General features: G+C 36.1%; 1 protein-coding gene across 2 annotated transcripts in view; it reads right to left on the minus strand.

The window, feature by feature from the left end:
- WDR35 (WD repeat domain 35) overlaps window positions 1-25888 on the minus strand; it is a 71658-nt gene that overhangs the window by 37536 nt on the left and 8234 nt on the right. Inside the window, exons 3-12 of one of the 2 annotated variants that reach the window (XM_017526315.2) lie at window positions 22917-22988; window positions 21141-21233; window positions 19200-19328; window positions 15961-16094; window positions 14907-15072; window positions 14000-14145; window positions 10010-10135; window positions 6942-7127; window positions 3193-3225; window positions 1482-1542 (exon numbers count right to left, since the gene is read on the minus strand). In XM_017526315.2, the coding sequence (XP_017381804.2) occupies window positions 1482-1542; window positions 3193-3225; window positions 6942-7127; window positions 10010-10135; window positions 14000-14145; window positions 14907-15072; window positions 15961-16094; window positions 19200-19328; window positions 21141-21233; window positions 22917-22988 (1146 nt within the window). The remainder of the gene's footprint in view (window positions 1-1481; window positions 1543-3192; window positions 3226-6941; window positions 7128-10009; window positions 10136-13999; window positions 14146-14906; window positions 15073-15960; window positions 16095-19199; window positions 19329-21140; window positions 21234-22916; window positions 22989-25888) is intronic. The other variant, XM_017526319.2, reaches the window with a different exon arrangement.

Raw genomic sequence — 25888 nt, forward strand, 5'->3', positions numbered from 1 at the left:
TACAGGATATGTATGAAACAAAAATGTTGAGTCTTTGGCTGTGTTCGCTGCAGGCCAATGAAAGAACTGTTTGTTAAAATCTCAGCCAGCGAGACTACAAAAAAAAATTTTTGAGACTCCAAAATACAAATAAACATGCCCTCAAGTATTTGCCATTTTATGAAGAGGAAGGATTTACATTTAGCTTTGTTTTTAAAAACAGTCTACTTGTGATAAAAATTACTTTGAGATTAACCCTATCACCATTATGATTCTATGTTAAAACTTTACATATTAAAAGAAAAAGCATATCATCTGAAGACTGACAAAATTTACCTCTTAAAGACTGTTATGCTTCTAATAAACAAGAGATATTTATGTGATGAGAGTTTACAGTAATTCTAAGCTAAGCTTTTTAAACAAGGAACACTAATGTATATATATGTGCATATAAACATATACATACATAAAACATATAAACATACCTATGTAACAATGAATGTAAGACATGAAGTTGAAATGTGTCAATATATCTAAGTGAGTAAGTTACCAAGACCCTAGGCAATAGAGCATAAAGTCTTTGAGGTCATTATTTCTCATATTTGCTTTCATCACCCAAAGAGCTTGGCAAAATGCAAACACTCAAAAGGCAACAGACATTAATATTTAATTCCTTAGACTAAATGTCCAATCTGGAAAAAAAAAAAAAAAGGACTAGTTCTTAGGTTCTCAGGGTCAGCAAATAATGCAATGGGTTTTTAATTTCTTAGATTTAATAATTTTTGCAATACTATATCCAAATACTACCATACACATTAAAAGAAAATCATTACTTTTAGAAGTTACAGTGAAATGGCAACAAAATACTTGTTAATAATTTTTAATAATCTACTTAGAATAAGATTTGGAATTTTTAATGGGTTACTTTCATAGTTATTGGGTACAGGGAATGGTAAATCTAAAGTAACAAATGTCATTTGAAAACAAAAAGTCAGGAATTTTTTAAACTGTCCTTATTAATACTAATTTCATTAGAAAAATCTGGAAAGGGCAAACTCACTTTTACAAGCAGCTAAAGTGTTTTTATGGAAGAGAGGTATTTACAAGCAGTTTATTAATAATAAAAGTGGTTTAATGGTAAAATTCTTTCTATAATCCTCAGTTTATTACATACTAATCATTACACTGCATACCAATTCCTACACAATTATATTTCCCATTTAAAGCAAATGATGGTACTACAGCAGTTGTGAAATTATAGTGGATTTTAGATAGAGTAACTTTGTAACTTATTGTCTTAACCAGGATGGTTTTTAGAGTAAAATGGTGTATTAAGAATTCTACCATGGTAACAGATATAAACTAGTACTGTATCTGACAAAGTATGGTCATCCTCCTTTTATAAAACACCATTCTAATTAATAATACCAATGTTAGGTTTTTAAATTCGTGCTACAAATAAAACCTCATTGGAAAAGAAATAAATATTAATATTTTCTTACCAATATCAATGTATTTGGGATCCAAGGGTGTACCAATAGAATTACAAAGAACTAGTACAAACTGTGAACAAATAAAACAAAAAGTATCAGAATTCCTGATTACAAATAATAAAGAAAATATGCTTAATATATATCATGCTTATCTCTTTTTCAAGTATTGCTAACTAAAAAACGATGAAATTGTTAGGTACAAAAGTAGCGGACAAAAAGAAAGACAATTTACGGCATTAAATGTAAAGAAAGATAAATTAATACTAAACCAAGGCTAAGGCTGGTTTCTCAACGTAATGGAACACTGTGGTTTAAACACAGTCCTCTGGCTTCTTTTCATCATTTATACAAGGGGTCTTCAAAAAGTTTATGGAAAATGTGTATTATGAAAAAGTTATGAATGGATTTAAAATTTTTGCATCAAAATAAATGTGTACTAACTTGTTAAAAGATGTCTGAACAAGATCTAGTTTGAAGCGCTAAGAAGGAGATGGCAGCAGTTTGAACAAAAAGCCCTGTCAAAGCAATACTAATTCTGCTAAAATTAAAGCAAGAAAAACATCAAATTTATGGTGCAGTTTGGGTAGAAGAATGGTGAAATCATCAATGCTTTATGAAAAGTTTATGGAGACAATGCCCCAAAGAAATCAGCAGTTTACAAATAGACAACTCATTTTAGGAAGGAACAAGACAAAGTAAAGATGAAACCTGCAACAGCAAGCCATCCATGTCAATTTGCAAGGAAAAAATTAATCTCATCTTGTTTCTGCCCTAATTGAAAAGGACTAACAATTAACAGCAGAAACAATGCTCAACACCATACACATCTCAACTGGTTCAACTCAGACAATTCTGACTGAAAATTTTAAGTTAAGCCAACTTTCCACTCAATGGGTGTCAAATCCATTGCACCCAGATCAGCCACACACAGAAGCAGAGCAGTCAACGGAAATTTCAAATGGGGGAATCAAAAACCTGAGGCATTTCTTCAAAAACTGCAACAGGAGATGAAACATGGCCTTACCTGTATGATCCTGAATGCAAAGCACAACCAAAGCAATGGTTACCAAGTGGTGGAAGTGGTCCAGTCAAAGCAAAAGAAGACTGGCCAAGAGCAAATGTCAGGGTGACAGTTTTGGGGGATGCTCAAGGCATTTTGTTTGTTGACTTTCTGGAGGGCCAAAGGACAATAACATCCACTAATTATGAGAATGTCTTGAGAAAGTTAGCCAAAGCTTTGGTAGAAAAATGCCTGGGAAAACTTCACCAGAGTGTCTCTCCACCATGACAATGCTCCTGCTCATTCCAGTCATCAAACAAAGGCAATTTTGCAAGAGTTTCAATGGGAAATCATTAGGCACCTACTTTACAGTCCTGATTTGGCTCCAGCTTTCCTTTCGTTTCCTAATCTTAAAAAATCCTTAAAAGGTACCCATTTTTCCTTAGTTAATAATGTAAATGCATTGATATGGTTAAATTCCTAAGATGCTCGGCTCTTGGGGATGGACTAAATGTCTGGTTTCATTGCTTACAAAAATGTCTTGATCTTGATGGAGCTTACGTTGAAATAAAGTTTCTGTTTTTATTTTCATCTCCTAAGTCCATTTTTCCATGAACCTTCTGAAGTCCCCTCATATTTCTAAAGTTTCTGATCAGCTATAACATCAAAACTCATTTTTATCCTATGATCATCTATGTAAGAGCTAATTTCATTTGTTACCGTTGCACCAAAAGTCTCCATCTCGTTCTCCTCCTTTGAAGCAATATATAAATGACATGAGAAATTCAGAAAAATTCAGTTAATTAACAAAAGACATAATCCAACCTAATGAAAATGGCTTATATACAAATAATCATCAATGATCAATATTAGGAAAATAAGCATAATGCACATTTTACATTGCATTGTTCTAAAGTGATCATTTCATTTTTTCTTACTGTTTCTGTATCTTGTACTAAGAATACTATTCTACTTAGTTATACATGCTAGTAGTTTCAAAAATCAAATAGAACCACAAGGCTTCTTACTAAAAAATGGCAGTTCCCCCTAAGTTCCCATTCCTGCTCCCTTTAACAGATCCTTCCACAAATCTAAGTAACGTGTTTATACTGCTACTTATTTTATTTCAATTTAGTGTATTAGCTATTGTCTCCCTCTACAAATGAAAAGTGTTTAGCTTTCTCTCATTCATTTTTTCCCACCCACCCCTACCACACAGGGGCACATTTCCATCCATTTCTCTTTCTATTTTTAATACAATTTTGTCAGAACAGAATTTAGGGTTGAGTATGTTTATTATACCTCAATTAAAAGGTTTTTAATTAAAAAAAAGGGTGATTACATAATTTTGACTATATAAATGCGATTCATGATTCAGCCATCAAGTATATCATGATTTATTTTCTTTTCAAGCATATTCTGCTTTCTCTGTAGTCGATAATTGTATATTTTCTCTCTGCTTAGTCATCTATGGGCTTATTACTAACACAAATCCCCAATTATCCTTGAATTATGTGTATTTTGCTGCAAGGGCTCAAATATATCAGGTAGTCTATTAATGTCATCCCCTTGAAGTTCTCTTGGAGCCTTCTGACCTTCTCTCATCTGACTCACTGGACACACTGCACCACGGTCAGCTGGTACGCTCTTCCCCATCGGTGTCCCACTCTCCTGCTTATTCTGCTTTCTTGGTTTATTCCTCATTTTGTTAGACTATTTCATGAAGTTACTTCCTAAGATAGGGAAGCTTGGAAGGGAAATTTTTAGTGACTTACACATGTAATGATGTTTGTTTTCTTACCCTCTTATTTATTTATTTATTTATTGAGACAGAGTCTTGCTCTGTCGCCCAGGCTGGAGTGCAGTGGCGCATCTCAGCTCACTGCAACCTCTGCCTCCAGGGTTAGAGCGATTCTCCTGCCCCAGCCTCCCAAGTAGCTGGGATTACAAGCATCTGCCACCACACCAGGCTAATTTTTGTATTTTTAGCAGAGACAGAGTTTTGCCATGTTGGCCACGCTAGTCTCAAACTCCTGACCTCAGGTGATCTGCACATCTTGGCCTGCCAAAGTGCTGGAATGTCCTCATATCTAATTAGCAGTTGACTAAGCTACGGAATTCTAAATGGAAAACAATTTTCCCTCCAAATTTTGAGGCAATTTTCCAAAGCACTGCTGTTGACAAATAGAATACTCTTATGATCCCTGATGTTATGAAATCTACTTTTCCTCTCTAAAACTTGTAAAACTGTTTTCTCCCCAATGTTCTGAAACTCCACAGTGATGTGTCTTAATGTGGAAATATTTTTATTCAATGAACTAGGCACTTCCAATCCAGGCCTTCAAGGAAATTTTTCTGGAAGTTTTTTCATATTTATTCCCCTATATTTTGTCTGTTCACTCTTTTTAGAAATATTATTGAAATGCTGGCTGTGTGCAGTGGCTCACACCTGTAATCCCAGCGTATTGGGAGGCTGAGGCAGGCAGATCACGAGGTCAAGAGATCAAGACCATCCCGGTCAACATGGTGATATCCCATCTCTACTAAAAAACACAAAAATTAGCTAGGCGTGGTGGCGCACGCCTGTAGTCCCAGCTACTCAAGATGCTGAGGCAGGAGACTTGCGTGAACCCGGGAGGTGGAGATTGCAGTGAGCCAAGATCATGCCACTGCACTCCAGCCTGGCACCTGGCAACAGAGCAAGACTCTGTCTCAAAAAAAAAAAAAAAAAAAAAAAAAGGAAGGAAGGAAGAAATGCTAAGCTTCCCTTACTGGTCCTCTAATTTTATCTTTTCACTCTATTTTCCATTTCCTTGTCCTTATGCTTCACTTTACAGGTGTTTTCCTTCATTTTATCTTCTAATCCTCCAGCCAGTTTTCATTGTGGTCATCATATTTTTCATTTTTAAAAACTTCCTCTTCTATAGTATCCTTTTCTTATTTTTGGATGTAGTATCTCTTAACTCTCTGAAAGCAATACTGATGGTTCTTTAGAAATAATGTTTTTTACAGGTTCCTTTCTTCATAGTCTCTGCTTCTTCCAAGTTCTTTTCTACTTGTGTTTAGATGCCTTTCTCAAATGTCTGGCAACCGCATCTAACTGCTTATATTTAAGAGTCAGACACTGAAAGCAGTTTGGAATAGAGTTGTCTATAAGTGAGTCTCACTGACTGTCGTCTTTACTGTAAGGTGATGGGCAGGGCTACTTCCCTGGGGGCTCCCAATCTCAGTATCTTTAGAGGGCTTTTCTCTTGAACAGGTGGAATTCTCCTGAGACTTTCAAACTCCCACCTCAAAGCTCAATGCTTGGCTGCCAGTGTTCTGGGAAGCAAGTGGGAAAAGACGACTGGCGTAATGTTGAGTAGTAAACTTTTAACATTAATTGTCCTATTTTCAGCAGAGATCCCCCACTCTCAGCTCTGCTTGATGCTCTTCAGTGCAGCGACTCTTTGATCCTCTCTGGAGAGTAAACCCCAGTCGTTGTAGGTGGCGGAAGGGCAGCTGCCTATGGACTCAGTATAGGGGAGTGGGATCTCCTTCTTCCTAGGCTTTTTAAAAAAAGTTTTCTCTTTTCTGCATAATCACTGGTACTTCCAAATTGCTTTTATGTTTGTTTCTTTCTTCCACCAGGTACCCCCAAGTCCTGTGGCTCTTGGGATTCCATGATATAAGCCAGTTGCCTCTGTTTTCTCCCTGAATGGCTTATGATTCAGCTTTCTTAGGTCTGCTAAGGTAATTACCAGTAATCCACCTACTCTCTCATCTACAAAATTTTGCTGCCACTTCCTTTCCCTTTCTGGTCCCTATGGGCTTATGACTTCTTAAAAAATGTCTTTACTGTTGTTTTAGCAAGTTTCAGAGTGAATACCACCAAACATGGCTATTCAAACAGTCACCTTTAACAAAAAACTCTATACGTTTTCAAGGGTAGTCCTTCTCAGAAATATTTGCATACTTCTGCAAATATTTAAGTTGTCAGTATACTTTTTTAAAAGACGTATTTGTATTATTTGTTATACTATATTAATTTTTAAAGCAATTAACTCCAAATAAAAGTAGATTTCTCAATGTCAAAAGCTACCCAAACTGTTTTAAGTGTTCACTGCTGCATAATTTCTTCAGCATTTATGCAGAGTAGATATCTGGGTATTCCTTTTTGCTTATAAAATTTCAACTTGAAAAAAGATTGTGATATTGTAAATATATTTCAGAGACAAAACGCTTCAGTATTGAACCAGTCAATGTAAACTGCCATGTGATTAGCTGCTTGAAGAAAAAAAAAATCAGGGATGCAGCATCAATGTAGTCACGGAGTTTTCTCAAATTGGTCTAGACCGATAGGGCCAACAGACCCACTGTTTTGCTGTACTTGCCAGTGTAAAGGCCATGCATAAGAAGGTAGATAACTATAACCCAATTTTGCCAAGCTGTTAACCCATCTATATCTTAAAATATCAAGAAACACCTACCTGAGGATGATTTTCATCAGCTTTTGTAGCCAAAATGCAGAAATCACCACAGGTGGTAATAGAAATGAGACCCTTCACATATTTAAGATACTTTTCATTATTCTTCGTATCCCAGAAGACAACACAGTACTCTGGACGATCAGGTTTGGTATATGCATAAACTACAGTATTTGAGCAATAACCCCACTAGGAGGAAAGGAAGGAGGAAAGGGAAGGAGATAGAAAAGCAGAAGAAATATTCAGCATTGGGAAGGAAAATCTTATTATTTACTCTAGAAATATTGCAGATATATGGTTTATCACTGCTGACAAAATATATTCTTCAGAAATAGAAGACAGGACTCAGTCTTCAGCTTCATATCTCTTGCTCAGTAAAATAAAGAATATCTAAAAATAATAAAGATATGTATAAAACAAAGAATATATTGCAAATATAAATTTAGTTTGTCTAACTTTCCTCATTTTATTTTATTATTATTATTATTTGAAATGGAGTCTCACTCTGTCACCCAGGCAAGAGTGCAGTGGCGTAATCTCAGCTCACTGCAACCTCCGCCTCCCAGGTTCAGCGATTCTTCTGCCCAGCCTCCTGAGTAGCTGAGACGACAGGCACGCACCACCACGCCCAGCTAATTTTTGTATTTTTAGTAGAGATGGGGTTTCACCACATTGGCCAGGCTGGTCTCAAACTCCTGATCTGATGATCTGCCCGCCTTGGCCTCCCAAAGTGCTGGGATTACAGGCGTGAGCCACCATGCCTGGCCTAACTTTCCTTATTTTAATTTGTAAGATTTAAGCTTCAATGGTAAAAATTTTCAATAATCAATAATAGCTGCTGAAGAGGGGACAACAAGTAGCATGATCCCTGTCAAAGTTTCAATTCTGGATCTCCAAGAAGGAATTCAAAAATAGTCACTTTGCCTTTTTACCCCCGTCCATATTTTTTATATTTGTTTTAATCACAGTAACATATTTACATAGCATATGGTCAAATAATCCTATCTGGCTTACATAAAACAAACAAAAACAAAATGCAGAACCCCCTGTCAAATTTCCTCTCTGGAATGGCTGTGTAGAACTCCTTTAACTGCAACTGTTCTGGCATTGATTTCCAAATCCCATTATCTATCGATTATGGAACTTATACACTTACAGCTTTCCGCTCTAACTCACCTAACATATTTATATTTAATTTTGAATAAAAAATATTGTGTAAATATTATGATTGTGTTTACCAAACACATAAAAAGCTAAGCCATGTTTAGCTTTGTATACCCTGATTACTTTCTAAAATAAATTTTTTACTTTAAAATAGTTTTAGATGTACAGAAAAGTTGCAAAGATAACGTAGAGTTCCCATATACCCCTTATCCATTTCCCTTATTGTTTACATTTTACATTAACATGGTACATTTGTCATAACTAGGAAATCAACATCACTATTAACTATATTACTATTACTATTCAGTAAACATCATACTTTATTTAGATTTCATTCACTTTTCCCGAATGTCCTTTTACTATTCAAGAATCCCATTTGGGATACTTAGATTTAGTCATGACTTCCTAGGCTCCTCTGGGGTATGACAATTTCTCAGTCTCCTTGTTTTTAATGATCTGGACAGTTTTGAGGAGTACTAGTCAGGTATTTTGTAAATTGTCCCTCGATTTCAGTTTGTGTAATGTTTTTCTCATGCCTAGATTGGACTGTAGGTTTTTAGGAAGACCAGCACAGAAGTGAAGTATACTTTTTTATCATGCCCTATCAGGGAGTATGTGATATCCACATGACATTCCTGATGATATTAACCCTTATCACTTGTCCAAGGTATGATTGCCAAGTTTCTCCAATATAGAGCTACTTTATTTTTTTCCCCCTCTCCATACTCTACTCTTTGGAAACTAAGTGCAGCCACACTCAAGCCAGGGGAACAGGGGACTATGTTCCACCTCCTGGAGAAAGCAATACCTAAGTAAACTGGAATAATTCTGTAAGGAAGATTTGTTTCTTCTCTCCCATTTATTTAGTCAAATAATCCATTTATAGCAGCAACAACTCTTGGGCATTTATAGTTTAGGTCACGATAAAATACTACATCATTTAGTTTATTCTTCAAAGTCCTCCAGCTTCGGTCATTGGGAGGCTATTTCAGCCATGTCCTTTTGACATTCCTCCATCCTTTTGTTACTTGAGAACTTCCTTACTTGCTGGGACTATAAACTATTCCAGGCTTACCTTGTATTTTCCCTGCCCTAGTCCTAGAATCAGCCATTTCTCTAAAAATTAAAATTCTTTTAAAAATTAAATGTATAAGATTTTTTTATAACAAATAGTTTACCAGATCAATCTTGTATTTCAGAGCTTGTTTTAGATCAAATGTTAAATTCTAGATAAAATACTGATTATATACTAATGTTGCTTATTCTCACTTTTTCCTTCTAATCCATTATTTGCCCTTCTCTAGCCTCCTGTGAGGCTTGGAGCCCAGTTTCCATGAACTCCACCACCTGGGCTACCTTGTCATCTGGCTCCCAGTTGGGTTTGGCCAATAGAAAACACCAGCAAGTGGAGAGGTGAGCTGGAAGATTCATTCCCCAAATCCCTCTCTGCCTGGCCGGTTGGCAGGGTCTGGGCTCCTGCAAAGCAGCCCCTCTTGCACAGCCACAGCTCCTGTGGGTTCCAGGAGCCTTACTCCCTTGTCTTGCCCCTTCAGGCCCAGGGCTGGTGATCGCTTCTCACTGATGCTAATCTTTGGGTGCTGCTTTTTATCATCCCTTGCTGTTCCCTTTAACCCTGCCCGTGTCTCTGTAATAGCCTTTTATCAATCTCTCTTCAATTACTCCTTTGAGTGTACCATCTGTTTCTGGCTAAGACCTTGACTAATGGAGTGATTTTACTAACTATATATAGCATTCTAGAAAAGTTTACTAGTTCTAAGGTCTCCACACAAAAAGGCTTCCTTTCTGCTAGCTTCTAAAATAAGATAGCTTTTGAATATACTTTGAGCTATAGCAAAATTATTTAGTAAAAAAACACTGTTTATTTTACAACTGCTTTTAATACTTACCTTATAATTAGGTCGAATGTTTGCAAAATATATAAAGGAATCAACAGCTAGTGCAATTTTCAATCCACTTCCTTCCCAAGATAGTGCAGATATTTCCTTTCCAGGAACTTTCAAAGTACCCAGATGCTGAAAAAAAGTTATCTTTAACCTAAAGTATAACAATTAACTCAAATACAAATTACCACCAATCACTTCATAGAGATCAAAAGTATAAACATTATTTTGTGAAAAGTTACTACTCACTTTAAAATCACTTTTCTTGAATTTTTATAATGAAAAACATACATATAAGAAAAATTTACAAACTATATCCAAAGAATTCAATGGCAAATTTCATCAAATCTAAAATGACATAGACTGAAACATGCATTTTTATTTTTATATACAACTAAGGAAAGGAAAAAAACACATTGCTAATTAAAATATAGCAACTTTGATTATAAGATGCCTCCTCATTTTAGAGTTGTAAAGCATTGTATTTCTTAGAATCAATGAAATATTGTATTAGTAAATTCAATCATAAAGTCTGGTCTTTCTCTTTCACCTCCTCACAACCAGCTAGTCACCAAGTCCTATTGCTTTTACTCCTTTCCACTCTCTACAATTACCTTTTTAATGGATCGAACTGTGGTAATAGTTTCCTAACTTCAATTCTTACCTTTCATCTGTTTCCTGATTCTCACCCTCTGCCCTCCCAATTCAGTCTCTGTCACAATTATCTTTCTGGAACACAGATCTGATCATAACCCGCCCTGCTTTTTTAAAGGTTTAATAATTTTTAAAAATCAGTAACTCCCCACCATCACATTCTTTAGCATGGCATACAATGCCTTTTCCCATCTAGCCCAAAACCATATTATGTGGCTTAATACCCCACTATTTAGCGACAACTGCTGTGTGCCGGCTCATGAAGGAACTACTGTATCTTCACAGCTTCAGCCTATACATTATCCCTTCTGCCTGAATCCTTTCTTCACAGCTCCCCTATCCTTACTGGCCCTTGTCCTTCTGGGACCAGAAGGGCCTTACGCGCACTCCTATTCATCCATCAACACACAGCTCAAATTCTGCTTCCTCAATGAGTCCTGCCTTCTTCCTCCACTCCATGGTTCCAGAAAATTAGAGAATGAGCTCCTTAATTGTACTAGCTGCATCATATTCACATTTATTTGCCTTCCATTAATAGATTATTTGACAAACTGATATTCAATAAGTATCTTCAATAAATATATATTCGAATTAATTGTTTCAAATACTAAGTGCTTTTTATGACTGAATTAACAAGGGAATAAATGAAAGCAAATACTTTTTTAATGTGGCTATAAAACAACCAAACATTTTTTAATCTATGCCTTTTATTTGACAGAATGGTATAATCTCAAAAATCTCAATGAACTTTGCTGGTATCCCTTGTTCTTAAGCAGATATCCTCTTGGGTCAAGTTTAATGTTATTATAGTTTGAATGTCTGTCCCTTACAGAACTCATGTTGAAATGTAATTGCCATTTTGACAATATTAAGAGATGGGACCTTTATGCAGTGATCAGGGCACGAGGACCCTCATGACTGGGACTACTGCCATTATAAGAAAGGGAATTTGGTCCCCTCTTGTCTCTCTATTGCACTCTCTTTGCCCTTCTTCCTTCCACCATGCAGTGATGCACAGGAAAGCCCTCACCAGATGTCAGCAGCTCAATACTGGACTTCTCATCCTCCACAACTGTGAGCCAATAAGTTTCTGTTCATTATAAACTAAGCAGTCTGTGGTATTCTGTTATAGCAGCACATAACAGAGTAAGACAAATGTATTGAGCTACATTTTGCCAAGGAAACCAATGGAAGAAAAAAAAAAGTTTTAACCCAGGAGGGTCTGATCTATCTGTCTTGCTACCTGCATAAAATTAAAGGAGAACCAGCAAGTTCTCTGCAGTACTCTTGGAATCGACTCATCCATAGGAAGAGGAGAACACAGCTATCTTTAACTGCAAACCAGGCAGGATGTGGCAACAGCAAGGAAAGAAAACCAACTTTTAGTAAGCCTTCACTACATACCAGGCACTGTGCAGGCATTTATAATTTCCTTTAATCTTTACAACAGCACCATGACGTATTATCTTTATTTCTGAATATATGTAAACTGTGTCTCAGAGGCTAAATAACTTCTCTACGTCAAACTACACTGTGGGAAATGAACTCAATGCCAGGTCAACTTGACTACAAACGCTGTGCTCTGTTATCTCCCACCATGGCTAAAACCACAGTGCAAAAACCAGGAGCCCCTGGCCCTCAGAATTCAGAAGCATATTCTTCTCTGAGGTTTTCTTAAGTTTAAATCATTAAGTTTAAATTGTTAGATAACTTCCACCCAAGTTATCTTTCCTACCTTAACAGTAACATAGACACAAAGAAAAATTCCCCATATATTCACTCACTCAAAAAATACTGACTACCATGCCCTGAGGAAACATGCTAGATACTTTTAGTTGCAGCTGGACCAAAACCCACTTACAGTTTTCAGCTGAACACTTAACACATTGTTTTGCAAGATAAACAAACAGACTCTAGAACCCATGTTTTTATACTTGGGGAAGCCTGAACTAACAAAAACAAGCAGATAAAACATTATGTTAAATAAGGAAATGGCAACCAACAAAAATAACCAATAAAGAACATGAATTAAGAAGGAGGCTCTAAATATAGAATTAATTAGAATGCAGGTTTTTAATTATTTAGGAACGTTGAAAACTATGACTTTTTTTTGCTTCACTTTTACATCTACCAGAAATATTGTTGGTTGACAGTGTATAGAGAGCACCTACTTTCTACAGTGTATTCTACTGGGTAAGTTTCAAATACTGATTCAAAAGCATCAGACGATATCATTTCTTATCCTAATAGAAATTATTAAAATACATAAAAATAATCATATTAAAACAACTGGTACAGGCTTTTATGCAGCAAAAAAACAAAACAAAACAAAAAAACACTAAATATCTAGTGTAGTTTGATGTAGAGAAGTTATTTAGCCTCTGAGACACGGTTTACTTATTTTCAGAAATAAAGGTAATACGTCATGGTGCTGTTGTAAAGATTAAAGGAGATTACAATGAGGAAATGCCTGCACAGTGCCTGGCACGTAGTGAAGGCTTATTAAAAGTTGGTTTTCTTTCCTTGCTGCTGCCACATCCTGGCTGGTTTGTAGCTAAAGATGGCTATATTCTTCTCCTAGTCTGTGCTGAATTTATAAAAGCCAACAGGGTATCCAAAAGGGACAAAATATAGTACTGGGTCAGAAAATAAGATATTCAAAAATGTATTAAGCTTAGTTACTAATAAGCTCTCACTTTCTAAATGCTTTAAAATTCACAATATGTTAATTCTCCTACTTGACATTTTCCAATGCTACTTCTGAAAATTATCTTTTAAAATTAAATTTATTAAAAATACTACTGAGAAAGATAATATCTGTATGTACATTTATGAAAACAATCCTTGTATTTTAATGTAACATCACCCAAGAATAATTACTAAATTTTCTTCAAATAATTTATTAGTTTGCAACAAATTAAAAGTATTAGAAGTTTGGAGGAAAGATAGATAGATATGTATGTTTAATATCTATACACATTTAAAATATCACATTAAAAATCAGAAAAACTCTTCTGAAACAAGTATATTAAACTAAATACTACTCAAAAGCTGGCTATGAAAAGAGACACCTATTTAGGTCACAGAGAAAATATTCAAAGTAACAACTTCATGGTGATTTCTTATGTCAAACTTCTGGTTTTCTGAATGTATAAAATTGCAGCTTTTATTTTATAATTATAAGATTATAAAATTCCATAATAAAATACAACAAAGATTTATACTACAAAGATAAAATGTCCCTAAAAGAAAATATGACAAGTTTACACCATGTTCTTTTTTCCCCCACCTTACTACTCACTGCACATTTAAATAAAGAAGATCCAATTTGAATGCATTTACCTCACCAAACGGAGTGTAAAACTGCACAATGTTCACATCTTTGTCCTGCGTGGCCACCTTCTGGGAGCCTGCCACAGCTAATACGCTGCCCATGTGGTTCCACTGGATGCCTACTACGTACATGCCAGTGTCAATCAAAACAGGATCTAGTCAAAAAGAGAAAAACGAGGTGACTGTGGGAAAATACTTAGCCTAGAGAAGTTTATAATCTTACAACAATTTTTAAATATTTTTAAAACTTTCCACATTTAAAAAAAAAAAACATGGCTGGGTACAGTGGCTCACGCCTATAACCCCAACACTTTAGGAGGCTGAGGCCAGCGGATCACTTGAGTCCAGGAGTTCAAGATCAGCCTGGGCAACATGGTGAAACCCCATCTCTATGAAAAATAAAAAATTAGCCAGGGGTGGTGGTGCACACTTGTGGTCCCAGCTCCTCGGGAGGCTGAGATGGGAGGATCCCTCAAGCCCGGGAAGCTAAGGCTGCAGTGAGCCAAGATTGTGCCACTGTACTCCAGCCTCGGCAACAGAGTGAGACCCCGTCACCAAAAAAAAAAAAATTAACAATTAGAAATTAAGGCCAGGCACAGTGGGTCACGCCTGAAATCCCAGCACTTTGGGAGGCCAAGGCGAGACCATCCTGGATAACACAGTGCAACCTGGTCTCTACTAAAAATATGAAAAGCCAGGCGTGGTGGCATGCACCTATAGTCCCAGCTACTTGGGAGGCTGAGGCAAAAGAATCACTTGAACCCAGGAGGCAGAGGTTGCAGTGAGCCGAGATTGCACCACTGCACTCCAGCCTGGGCAACAGAGAGAGACTCCATCTCAAAAAAAAANAAAAAAAAAAAAAAAAAGAAAAAAAATTAGAAATTTAAAAATTTTTAAAAACAGAAAAATTCCTTACTTTGGTCATTCTCATGTCTCATTATTTGGCATCTTCCATTGTCGAAGCAAACAGCAAGGCAAGGGCAATCAGGCTCCACGTAGCCTTCTGTACCATGGTACCAATGAATCCCAGCAATGCTGATAGCTCCAGTGACATTCACCAAACAACTCAGTTTCATTTTTATCTAAATAAAATTGGTTAGGTTTAATATGTTACATTTCAAAACAGAGCAGTATAGCTACAACACTCTAAATAGAGTATTGTATGAAGAACACTGAAAACAGGATCTAAAAATCAGGTTGCAAATAAAAACTTAATCACCTACTGGTATACAGGCCTTGGGCAAATCAACTAAATCTCCATTTTGCCCACAAGTAAAAAATGAGGATTAAAAAAACACTGAGTTTTTATGAGAGTCAAATAACAAGTATATGAAAGTACTTTGAAAACAGCAAAATGTCATTCAAAAGTTCAATATTTTTCTTCCACCAGTGAGTGGATTTAGTGTCCTAGCCCTTGCTAAAAAACAGAGCTGCCCCATCAGTAGATCATAGATCTATTATAGCTAAACCTTGCAAAGCCAGAATTTTTCTGCAGATTATGCGGCCTGAGCCTATTCTATTTTACCTTCTTTCGAGGGATTGATTTTTCTCTTACAATTTAAGTCTCTCATTCTTTTTACAAACAATCATTTTTGTAGCTTGCTACAAAAGTATCTTTGGTATCTAAATGTAAACTTTGGCTTGAGATACCAGAAGACACTTAAAAAACTTAAACTGCGCATTGTCCTACTCATTATCCCTCTGCTTCAATGCACTGGCATCTTGTCCTTTCTACCTACCAACAAAATTGGAACTAAAAGCTACACTCTAACATGTTGCATTAATTTGCCTTGAGAAAACCAAAACTTTAATTTTAAAAAATTTTAGATGATTGGGAAAAGAAAAAATCTGAATTGAAGACTTTAATTACACAAAGCATCGTAACAAATAAACGTGTATACAAACATGAATGATACGTACAATAATCATATAAAATTGTATAAACAAGACTGATGAATACACAGACTTACTATAAAATGCCCTTGATTGTCATAAATGTGTATTTCCCCATTTGCCATTCCAAAGAGTAAGACTTTACTGTCTGCAGACCATGTTACATGGCATAGCTGTAAACCCTTCAGGTCTTTTCCCCAAATACGATTGCCTAAAACAAAACATTATTAAAAGCTGCTCAAGGTCATGACCCTCCAACAACTGCTTTCGAAATCTTTGTTTTCCTAAAGATCTCTCAAATTCTTCACAGCATTCATGCATTCATTCAACTTATTTGGTCAATAAATATTTACTGAGCGCCTATATGTGCCAAATATCTAAAGAGACATTGAAATACCAATTCTTTTAAATTTTCTCCCCTTTCTTCTAAACTCTGACACTGGATCTCACTCCCAATTAGCAGTTGAACCCATCTTCTACTTTGGAAAGAAAATAAAAGCACCCAAAAAACAAATTCTTCATTTCCTATCTTCAACCATTCAGAACATAACTGAATCCACGCCTACACTTTCTGCTTTGCCCTCTAATCCAAAAGAAGAGGTATTTCTCCAGTCAGATCCCTATCTAAGGCTAATTCCTCTATGTATTCTCTGATCTAATCCCTTCCTAGCTTTGCAAAGGTCTCACTTTAATGACTACTCTCATTTTCTCTTTCTCATTAAATTCTTCACTCTTTCTTGTGTGGATTTAAACACACAGATCTATTTCTCTTTGAAACCACCACCTCAAATAAAATAAAACAAAATAAACACTTTTCTTAAACCCAAGTTCCCTATCTGTTTCTACCCTTCCTTTTCCAACCAAACTTCATGAAAGAGTTCTTCACACCTACAGTCTCCACTTTAACTCCCACTCAACCCTTAACACGTCCCAGTCTGGCTTCTGCCCCACAACTCCATTGAAACTGCCTACAACATACACTATCTGGGTGATCGTTACATACTAATAGTCCAGATCCAGACCTCACCAATATTCAATATATCCACATAACAAACCTGCACTTATACCCCTTAAAGCTGTAAAAATAATACATAAATGAAGAAGAAACCAAACCTGTTGACATCTTGATCTTGTACCTCTAGAGTCCAGAACTCTGAGAAAATAAATTTCTGTTGTTTAAAAAAGAAAGAAAGAAACTGCCTTCATGGAGGTCACTGATGGCCTGCTGCTAAAGCCAAATGATACATTTTTTTTTAACAGTCCCTCCTTCTTGATACTCTTTTGGCTTCCATTAGCCCACATACTCCTTTATCTGCAAGACTTCCATTTTTCAACATCCTTCTTCTGCCCATCCCTTAAATGTTGCTGACTTATTTTTTCCCCCTGAGACAGGGTCTCACTCTGTTGCCCAGGCTAGAGTGTAGTGGTAAGATCATGGCTCACTACAGCCTTGACCTCCCAGGCTCAAGCAATCCTCCCACTTTGGCCTCCCAGGTGATTGGGACTAGAGAAGTGTGCTACCACACTCAGATAATAATTTGGTTTTTTATTTTTTTATTTTTAGCAGAGACAAGGTCTTGCTATGTTGTCCAGGCTGGTCTCAACCTCCTGAGCTCAAGCAATCCTCCCACCTTGGCCTCCCAAAGTGTTGGGATTACAGGCATAAGCCACCGTGCCCAGCCTAAATGTTGCTGATTCTTAACTCTACAGATGGCCCTTAGTTTTGTTCAACTATTCCAAAGGTTTAAATTACCAAGCATATGCTGGTGGTTTCCAAAATTTTGTGTTCAGTACAGATATTTTTGAGCTGCAGATATGTATGTCTAACTAGGGTCTGGATATATTTACCGGAATGGCCTATGGCATGACAAAATCAGCATATTCCACAGTAGAATCTTCCCTTAAGAAAATTCTTTCTCCACATTATTTTAATGAAAGGCATTACCATCCATCCAGCTGCCCAAGCTAAAAATCTGGATATTGCTCTGGGGACTTCCATCCTCTCATCCCCAAACCTATCTATTCTGCCTCCTGAGTACTGTATGTCTAAAATCTACTTACTTCCATCCCCTTTGTCATTACCTGGATGGCTGCCATCCAGCACCATCATCTCTCCTCTGAATTGCCAGAGCAATTTCCTGATACAGCCGCCCATTATCTTTCTTTCCTTTCTCTATTCTTTATATGTAGTACAGAGATGTTTCCAAAGAATCTTATCACATTATTCCCATTCTTAAAACTTTTCATTGGCCTCCCAAGTGTTGTTAGACTTAAGTCTAAATGCCTTAATATAATTTATAATCTGCATGATCTGGCCTCTATTTCTCTCTAGATTCATTACATACTACTCTTCACCTTTAGTATTATATCCTACTGATACTCACATTTTTCAATAGCCCAGACATAGCTAAGTGTAACTCCTCTGGACCTCCTCAAATGCTATTTCCTAGGGCTGAGACGTTCTACACACCAACCTACCTTGTGGCTACTGCCCCAGCATCAGCATCACTTCCTCCAGGAAGCCTTTCCTGTGCCTTCCAAGTCTGCATTAGGCGGCACTTCTACATGCTCCTGTGTCTTCCCCATCTTAGTGCTTATCACAGGGTACTGTAATTGCTTGGTTACTTATGTATCTCTCCTGATCTAGGTCTGGTTATTGCTATACCCTTAGTTCATAAAATGATACCTGTTGCTAAATAGGCTCTCAGAAACATTTGTTGACTATGTGAAGTTACACACACACACACACACACACACACACACACGCACAAACACACACACACAGAGAGAGAAAGAGAGAGAGAGAGAGATGAAAATGATTTTAACGTAAATTATTTCTCTACAGAGTTTCAAATTAAAACAAAGGTGTAGATTCTCAGAAGACCCAGTTTTACCTATTACTAGAATTTGAAAAATATGGGTTTTTAAGGCTATAAACTACAACCAACAATGACATGTTCAGTTCTACTAAAAGTGACCACAGACTTTTTGAAACTAAAGTCTACATATGTATACAGACTAACCAATATAAAGACAAATTACATAATGAGGCAGATATGTTTAAAATAATGCTGAAAATTCACTTTTTTCAGTGTCACTGTAGGAAATCAAAAAATAGACTTTCCTTGAATATATATAAAAACTGATGTTTAAAACCAAAGAACAGTTCTTGAGTGTCATCAAATTGGATATCAAATGTTTTCCCTTTATGCCTATTTTTCAATCAGAATGCTAACATTTGATAATTAACTTAAATCTCTAAAGAAAACTGTCAGCCAGATATCGATCTTAAGTCTATGTCCGACCAATGAATTACCATCCACTGAACCAACTATCACAGCCCCATCTTCATATACAATGCAGATCTTCTGTCCATCAGCATTCCAGCTCATACTGCGAACAACTGATTTATTTCGATTGTTGATCATCTCCTCAAACCAAGAGCCTGTTTTCACAAATTTAAAAATTACAAGTCAAAACTTTCACATCTATTAAACAGTAGTTAAAAATTGAAAGCATTCCATAAAGTACACCACGGGATAAATAACTTCAAAGTTTTCTACAACCTGAGACATTAAACTATAAAACTTCCAAATCCAACAAAAACAAAATGAAAAATTAACTTGGGCTTAACATTGCTTCAAAGATTATCACAGAAAACATAATAAATGCCCATCCTTTGTTTCTTCTTTCTTTCTTTCCCTGTCTCTTTCTTTCTGTCAATTAAAAAATAAACTTCATTTGCTTTTACGGAGCCAAACCTACTGATCTTTCTGAAAGCCTAACTTTTTCCACTTGAACAATATGGTTCAGATCATAACCAAGAAAAAAACCCCAAGTAACAATAACTTTATATGTACACATAAACTCTCTAGTGATTAACTACAAGCATATTAAATACAGCATATTAGTCACCATCATAAAGGGAATGAGGGCAAAAAATCCACAGCATATTAGGTAAAACTCTAAGCCTGCTTGAAAAACTAGTAATCAGTTTATATTACATTAGTGCTACCACATCTCTAATGCTGAATGACAAAAATAGTCTAGTTATATGCAGGGTAGGAATGACATGTAACTTGTCTTGTAGCACAACCAAATTAGAGGCAAAAAAAAGTAGGTTATTTTGTTTTTGTTTTTTTAAAGGCTTTTTTATATACATACTGACATAGGGAACTCTGACCTGCAGCCAAGCAAATAATCACATAATTTGGAATAACTGGGCAGCAGAGGGGAACAGAATCAAGACTGAGACCCAGAGAAGACCTAAAGACCTACCTTGGAAACAGATAAAATTTACTCCAGTCCACTGAACTTTAACATTCTATCCCCTACACACACACGAACAGAGACACACTTTTTAAAAAATTAAAGTATTATGGCATATCTTTAATGAAGACTTTTTCAGTGGTATGCCCTGCCATTTAAAACAGCACACATGAACTTTTCAAAACAGCACACATGAAGTAAGGTACGCTTCCCTTTTGAAGATGATGACTACAGGCCTCGGGAAAACATGTATTATGAGCTGTTTTTCTGGTAAAAATGGTATATCTAAGTTAATCCTTCTTTTATTCTCCCTCTCTCTTGTAGACAAGAAGCACAAATTGTGAACCAGTAATCAGAGTTAAGATAAAATCTGTATCCATAAAAGAAAAGGAAGCTAACTGGCCCATGCAAGAAATGAATTATTGCCTTTGACTTCTTACTAAATGTGTTTTTATCTACTAACTCCAGCTACCCACTTATTCATTCATTCAACAAATATTTATTGAACATGTACACTGTGCTATGCATTATAAAAGGTTCTACATATAAAATGATGAACTAAATAGTCATTTCCCCTTTCCCCTCAGAGCTTACAGTCTACTGAGGGACCAATATTAAATACACACTCACACACACATAAATGTAATTATAAACTGGAACTACCTAGGAAGTAACTCTTATTGGAAATCTGGGGGGGGGAAAAGAGCTATCTCAAGTAGAAGCTATTCTTCTGCTAAGAGTCTAAGTTCATTTTGGAGATAGCCAACAGTCAGCTAATTCACTTTCTTAATACAGGGTTAAAGTTAAAAAAAAAAAAAAGTGAAAAGTAGGCAGCAGTAAGTCCAGAAATATCATCACTGCGCAGTCAGGATGCACTCCTGTTGCTAAGTAAAAGGGGTCTATTTGGAGATGTTATTTACCCATCCAAATACTGTGATCCAGATGCCAACTTGTGAAAAAGTAAATAAGCTCTCCTAGTATAGCATACCTTTACAAAACATCCACACAATGATAAGCCCATTTTCATCACTGGTAGTCAACTTCTGATACTGTTCATTCCATGTTACAACTTGAACAGAACCTAGAACATTATAAAACAATTTAGAAACTTAAAGGTTACAATTAATTTCAAATTTATATTTTATATAAACACCAAGATCAAGTTAAAATCAATATACAGCTAACTAGTCTTTAATATTCCTCAAAAATATTCATAGGATGCAGTTATTGATATCACTACTTTTCTATAACAATGCATAATACTATTTTTCATATCTATCTTTATTTCATGCCAGTGAAGACACCTATCGTGGCTAGCTACAAGAACTACCATATATCCGATGACAGAAACAAATACAAGCATGGTTTACCCAATTGGCCTGACTCCCAAAAACAATGATGTCCAAAGGACACCATACTAAGTACCTGTTTAAGGGATTTTTGTTAATCCTTTTTGGTAGATATGCCCTATAATCTCTCTTCTGCCCACCCCTCACCCCTGTTTTCCATTCTATTAGTAAAACACTCTTAAGCATATCTTAAACCTCTAGGGTACATGAATAATTGATGACTTAATTTTTTAATCCCTAAATACTTTCGTGTACATTTCCTAAGAATAAAGACATTCTCTTTCATAATCATATTACAAATTAGGAAGTTTAACGCTAATACACTATTATTATCTAACTCACAGTCCATATTCAAATTTTATCAATTGTCCAAATAATGTTCTTTATAGACACTTGTTTTTCTCATTCCAAGATCCAATCTAGGATTACACAGTGCATTTAGTTGTTATGTGTCTTCAATCTTTAGTCTTTTTTTTTTCCCGAGACAGGATCTTGCACTGTCACCAAGGCTGGAATGCAGTGGCACAACCATGGCTCACTGCAGCCTCAAACTCCTGGGCTCAAGGGATGCTCCCACCTCAGCCTCCCAAGTACCTGGGACTACAGACACACGGCACCACACCTGGTTAATTTTTTTTATTTTTTTGTAGAAACAGGGTCTCATTATGTTGCCCAGGGTGGTTCCAAAATCCTAGCCTCAGGCAATCCTCCCACATTGGCCTCCTAAACTGCTTGAACTATAGATGTGAGCCACTATGCCCAGTCTCTTCAGTCTCCTTTAATCTGGAATCATAGGACAGATTCTAAAAAGGATTATTATACATATAAAACACTCATAGATGGGAGTATTTTCAATATATAAAATAACAGCTACTTTCTCCTAGATTTATTTAAGATGTTGTTTACTCGTGTAAAAGTTGAATGACTCTAAGTTATATTACTTAAGTCTCAACAGAAATGATTACAAACAGCTCCCAACTTACAATGGTACTACTTAAATGATTTTCCAGTGGTGGGAATGCAATGCACATTCAGTAGAAATCGCAGTTCAAGCGCCCACACAACCATTCTGTTTTTCACTTTCAGTACAGAATTCAATAAATTACATGAGATAGTAAACATTTTATTATAAAATAGGCTTTATGTCAGGTGATTCTGCCCAACTGCAGGCTAGTGCTTTCTGGGCACATTTAAGGTAAGCTAGGCCAAGTTATGATGTTCAGTAGGTTAGGTATATCAAATGCATTTTCAGCTTACGATGGGTTTATTGGAACATATCCCCATTGTAAGTCAAAGAGCATCTGTATTTTAAATATTACCATTATTTAAAATGTTGACATTTCTGCATTAAGCAGATACTTTCTAAATGCCTAAATACAACTCAAACATGCCTTAAAAGAAATTGCATGACTCACCACTATGACCTTCAAGATTCTGATTCATAGAAAGATTACTGGGGGCCGCAAGACCCCTCAATTTTGCATCACCTAAAACAAAACAAAACAAACTACTATGTTAAATATATAAAGGTGACAATAGTGTAAGACTTTGACTTTTTTTTGTATTCTTGGGCAGTATTAATCATTTTTTTAAGTATACCTCATTCTGATTTATTTTTCTCATGGTACAAATATGAACAATAACAAATACCTCTTGCAAAAATATTCTCGTAAAATAAAGCAAAATATATAAATGAACATTGTTTACTCATACATTAAATATATTAATAATCATCACTGCTTCTTATTCCTTTCCAAAAGACCACAAATAGAAATACTTATGGACCACAGACTGAAAACTCTACAGCTTACAAGGGATCAAAACAGCATAGAACTTGAAAATGAGTTTTTACTAGATTACACAGAATTCTATATTCACTCATTTATTCATTCATTCAACAAATATTTATTGAATGTGAAATGTTTATTATAAAACGTTCTATGTATAAAATGACTAACAAAACAGTCATTTCCCCTTTCTCCTCAGAGCTTACAGTCTGAAGGACAAATATTAAATACACACTCACACCCCCATAAATGTAAGTATAAACTGGGAACGCGAAGGCATAATAAGAAGCAGTAACAGAAGTGACTTAATTACAGATTGACGGGGAACCAGGGAAGGCTTTCAGAAGACCTGATACCTAAGCTGAGCTGGTAAACTGGAGATAGCCAGGAAAGGCAGAGAAAGAAGGGGTGTAGTTCAGGCTAGGACACAGCAACGCAAAGGCTCTGAAGCAGACGCTTAGAACCCTTGACAAACTCTAAGAAGGCCTATGTGGATGAACAGGGGAGAAAATTGCATTAAACAAGGCTGGAGTGACAGGCACAGGAAAAATGATGAAGTATTTATAGAAAACAATAAGAATTTTAGATTTTATCGAAAGTGTAATGAAAACCTCTAAAGACATCTTAAAAAATCATCCTACAGAGGATAATATTAAAATGTCATCTCAATAAATTAATCTTTGCTTAGAAATCTGTTACACATAAAACATAGCATTTAAAACTTTCATTTAAAGTACAAATTTTATGAAGATTTTAAGAGTTGTGAGAATGGGAATTATACCAATGCTAATGAAAATTCTACTTTCACATAGCATGTATCCTAAAATATTATGAAAAATATTCTTTATTCTGAAAACAGTCAGGAAAAAATACCTCATTTCCTCTAAAATCACTATTTTAATTACCCAGTTGTTGTTTTGTTAACCCAAGAGTACACACGTACAGTTTAACAATGCAATCATCTGTCAAACAATTAAGATTAAATGTTGCCGACACACACATTAGGCTGAACATGTTTTTTTTAAACATAGGGTTCTTTCACTCATTTAATCTTTTAAAAATTTTACAACACACTTTATTATAATATTCTAAAATATTTGGTTGAAACAATTTTCTTAACTTATAGCACTGAAAAATCCATTCTGATGCTTATATATTCTGGTGTCACCATAACCTAACTAAGTGAAATGGATGATATGCGATTTAGATGGACCACCCATGTTTTCTCTCTGTTGGACTGTAAGGTAGGGCACTCTTGACAAAATACATGCTGACAGTTAAGAACAGGCTTTGAAATTCAGTTTGATGTACTGAACAAATATCATCCACATCTGAAAAGGTCTCTTGCTGGCAGCAACTCCATAACTTGATCATGTACAAAATATTCATAAAACCCACCTGAAAGTTCTCAGATGTCTATAAAAGAGCCAAAAGTTTTAAATGATGTAGAGTAACGCCAGCAACAATATCCCAATATTCCATTCGTTACATTACTAGACTCCAGACAGCCAATAAGGTAATGAAACCAAACTGGTATGTGAACAAAAATCTGCTAATACTGACATAAATCTTCTAAAAGCACATACCAGTAACCCTTGGATTTAAAAGGCCTGTTGAAAGAGGATACTAAAATATAAAGCATTTTAAACTCATGTAAAGGTATTTCAGAATGAAATCAGTTATTCCAATAACCCAAAGAACATCAAAAAGTCCAAAGAAGGCTTTTAAAAGATTAAGGTGTAATAAAGCGACTAAAAGTAAAAGGTATGATACAGAAGAACAGAAGAGCCTGCTAATCACACCAGTAACCAAGCACACTAAATCACTAAGAGGCTTTCTCTTAGAAAAGCATGACTGACAATGCTTTTGTTTGCATTCATCGAAGTTGTCAGCAGCCCAATACCAAGAGAAATTCCTGTTATGTGCTGCACAATAAGCTTGAAACCTAGAATCAAAATATAAAGAAGACTGTTTTGCAACACATAAGGACAATACAATTCTGAGGAGATGGTACCATATTCGCCAGACTCTCTGGCAGGGTCACCTGGTTCCCTTGCTTCTCTGTGTGAATGACTGACTGCAAAGGACTATGGATGCATCCCTGGGTATAGCTATGGACACCTTACCTGAGATTTCTGGTCAATCTTGTTGTCCTGGGCATACTGGAAGATTGAGGCAATGTCACTGCCTACAGGTCCTGGAGAACTGAGCAGACAGCTACAGCTGGCTTGCATGGCCCTAAATACTTTTTCTCTGTTGCAAATGTGTGCTTCCAGGGCTCTCTACTCTCATCAGGATGAGAGGATGGAGGCCTTGGCAGTCATAGCAGGAAAAGCAAGAAATGCCACCTCAATCCTAGTCAGGGACATCACCCTCAAACCCTATCACAAGCAGCTACAACCCAAAGTCATTACCCTCAAACCCTATCACAAGCAGCTCCAACCCAGGGCAATCACCCTCAATCCCTACCAAAAGCAACTCCAAACCAGGGTCATCACCCTCAGTCCCTAACACAAGCACCTCCAACCCAGGGTCATCACCCTCAATCCCTAACACAAGCAGCTCCAACCCAGGGTCATCACCCTCAATCCCTAACACAA

Source organism: Cebus imitator, unplaced genomic scaffold, assembly GCF_001604975.1.
Source record: "Cebus imitator isolate Cc_AM_T3 unplaced genomic scaffold, Cebus_imitator-1.0 Scaffold1, whole genome shotgun sequence".
In the NCBI taxonomy this organism is placed as follows: domain Eukaryota; kingdom Metazoa; phylum Chordata; class Mammalia; order Primates; family Cebidae; genus Cebus; species Cebus imitator.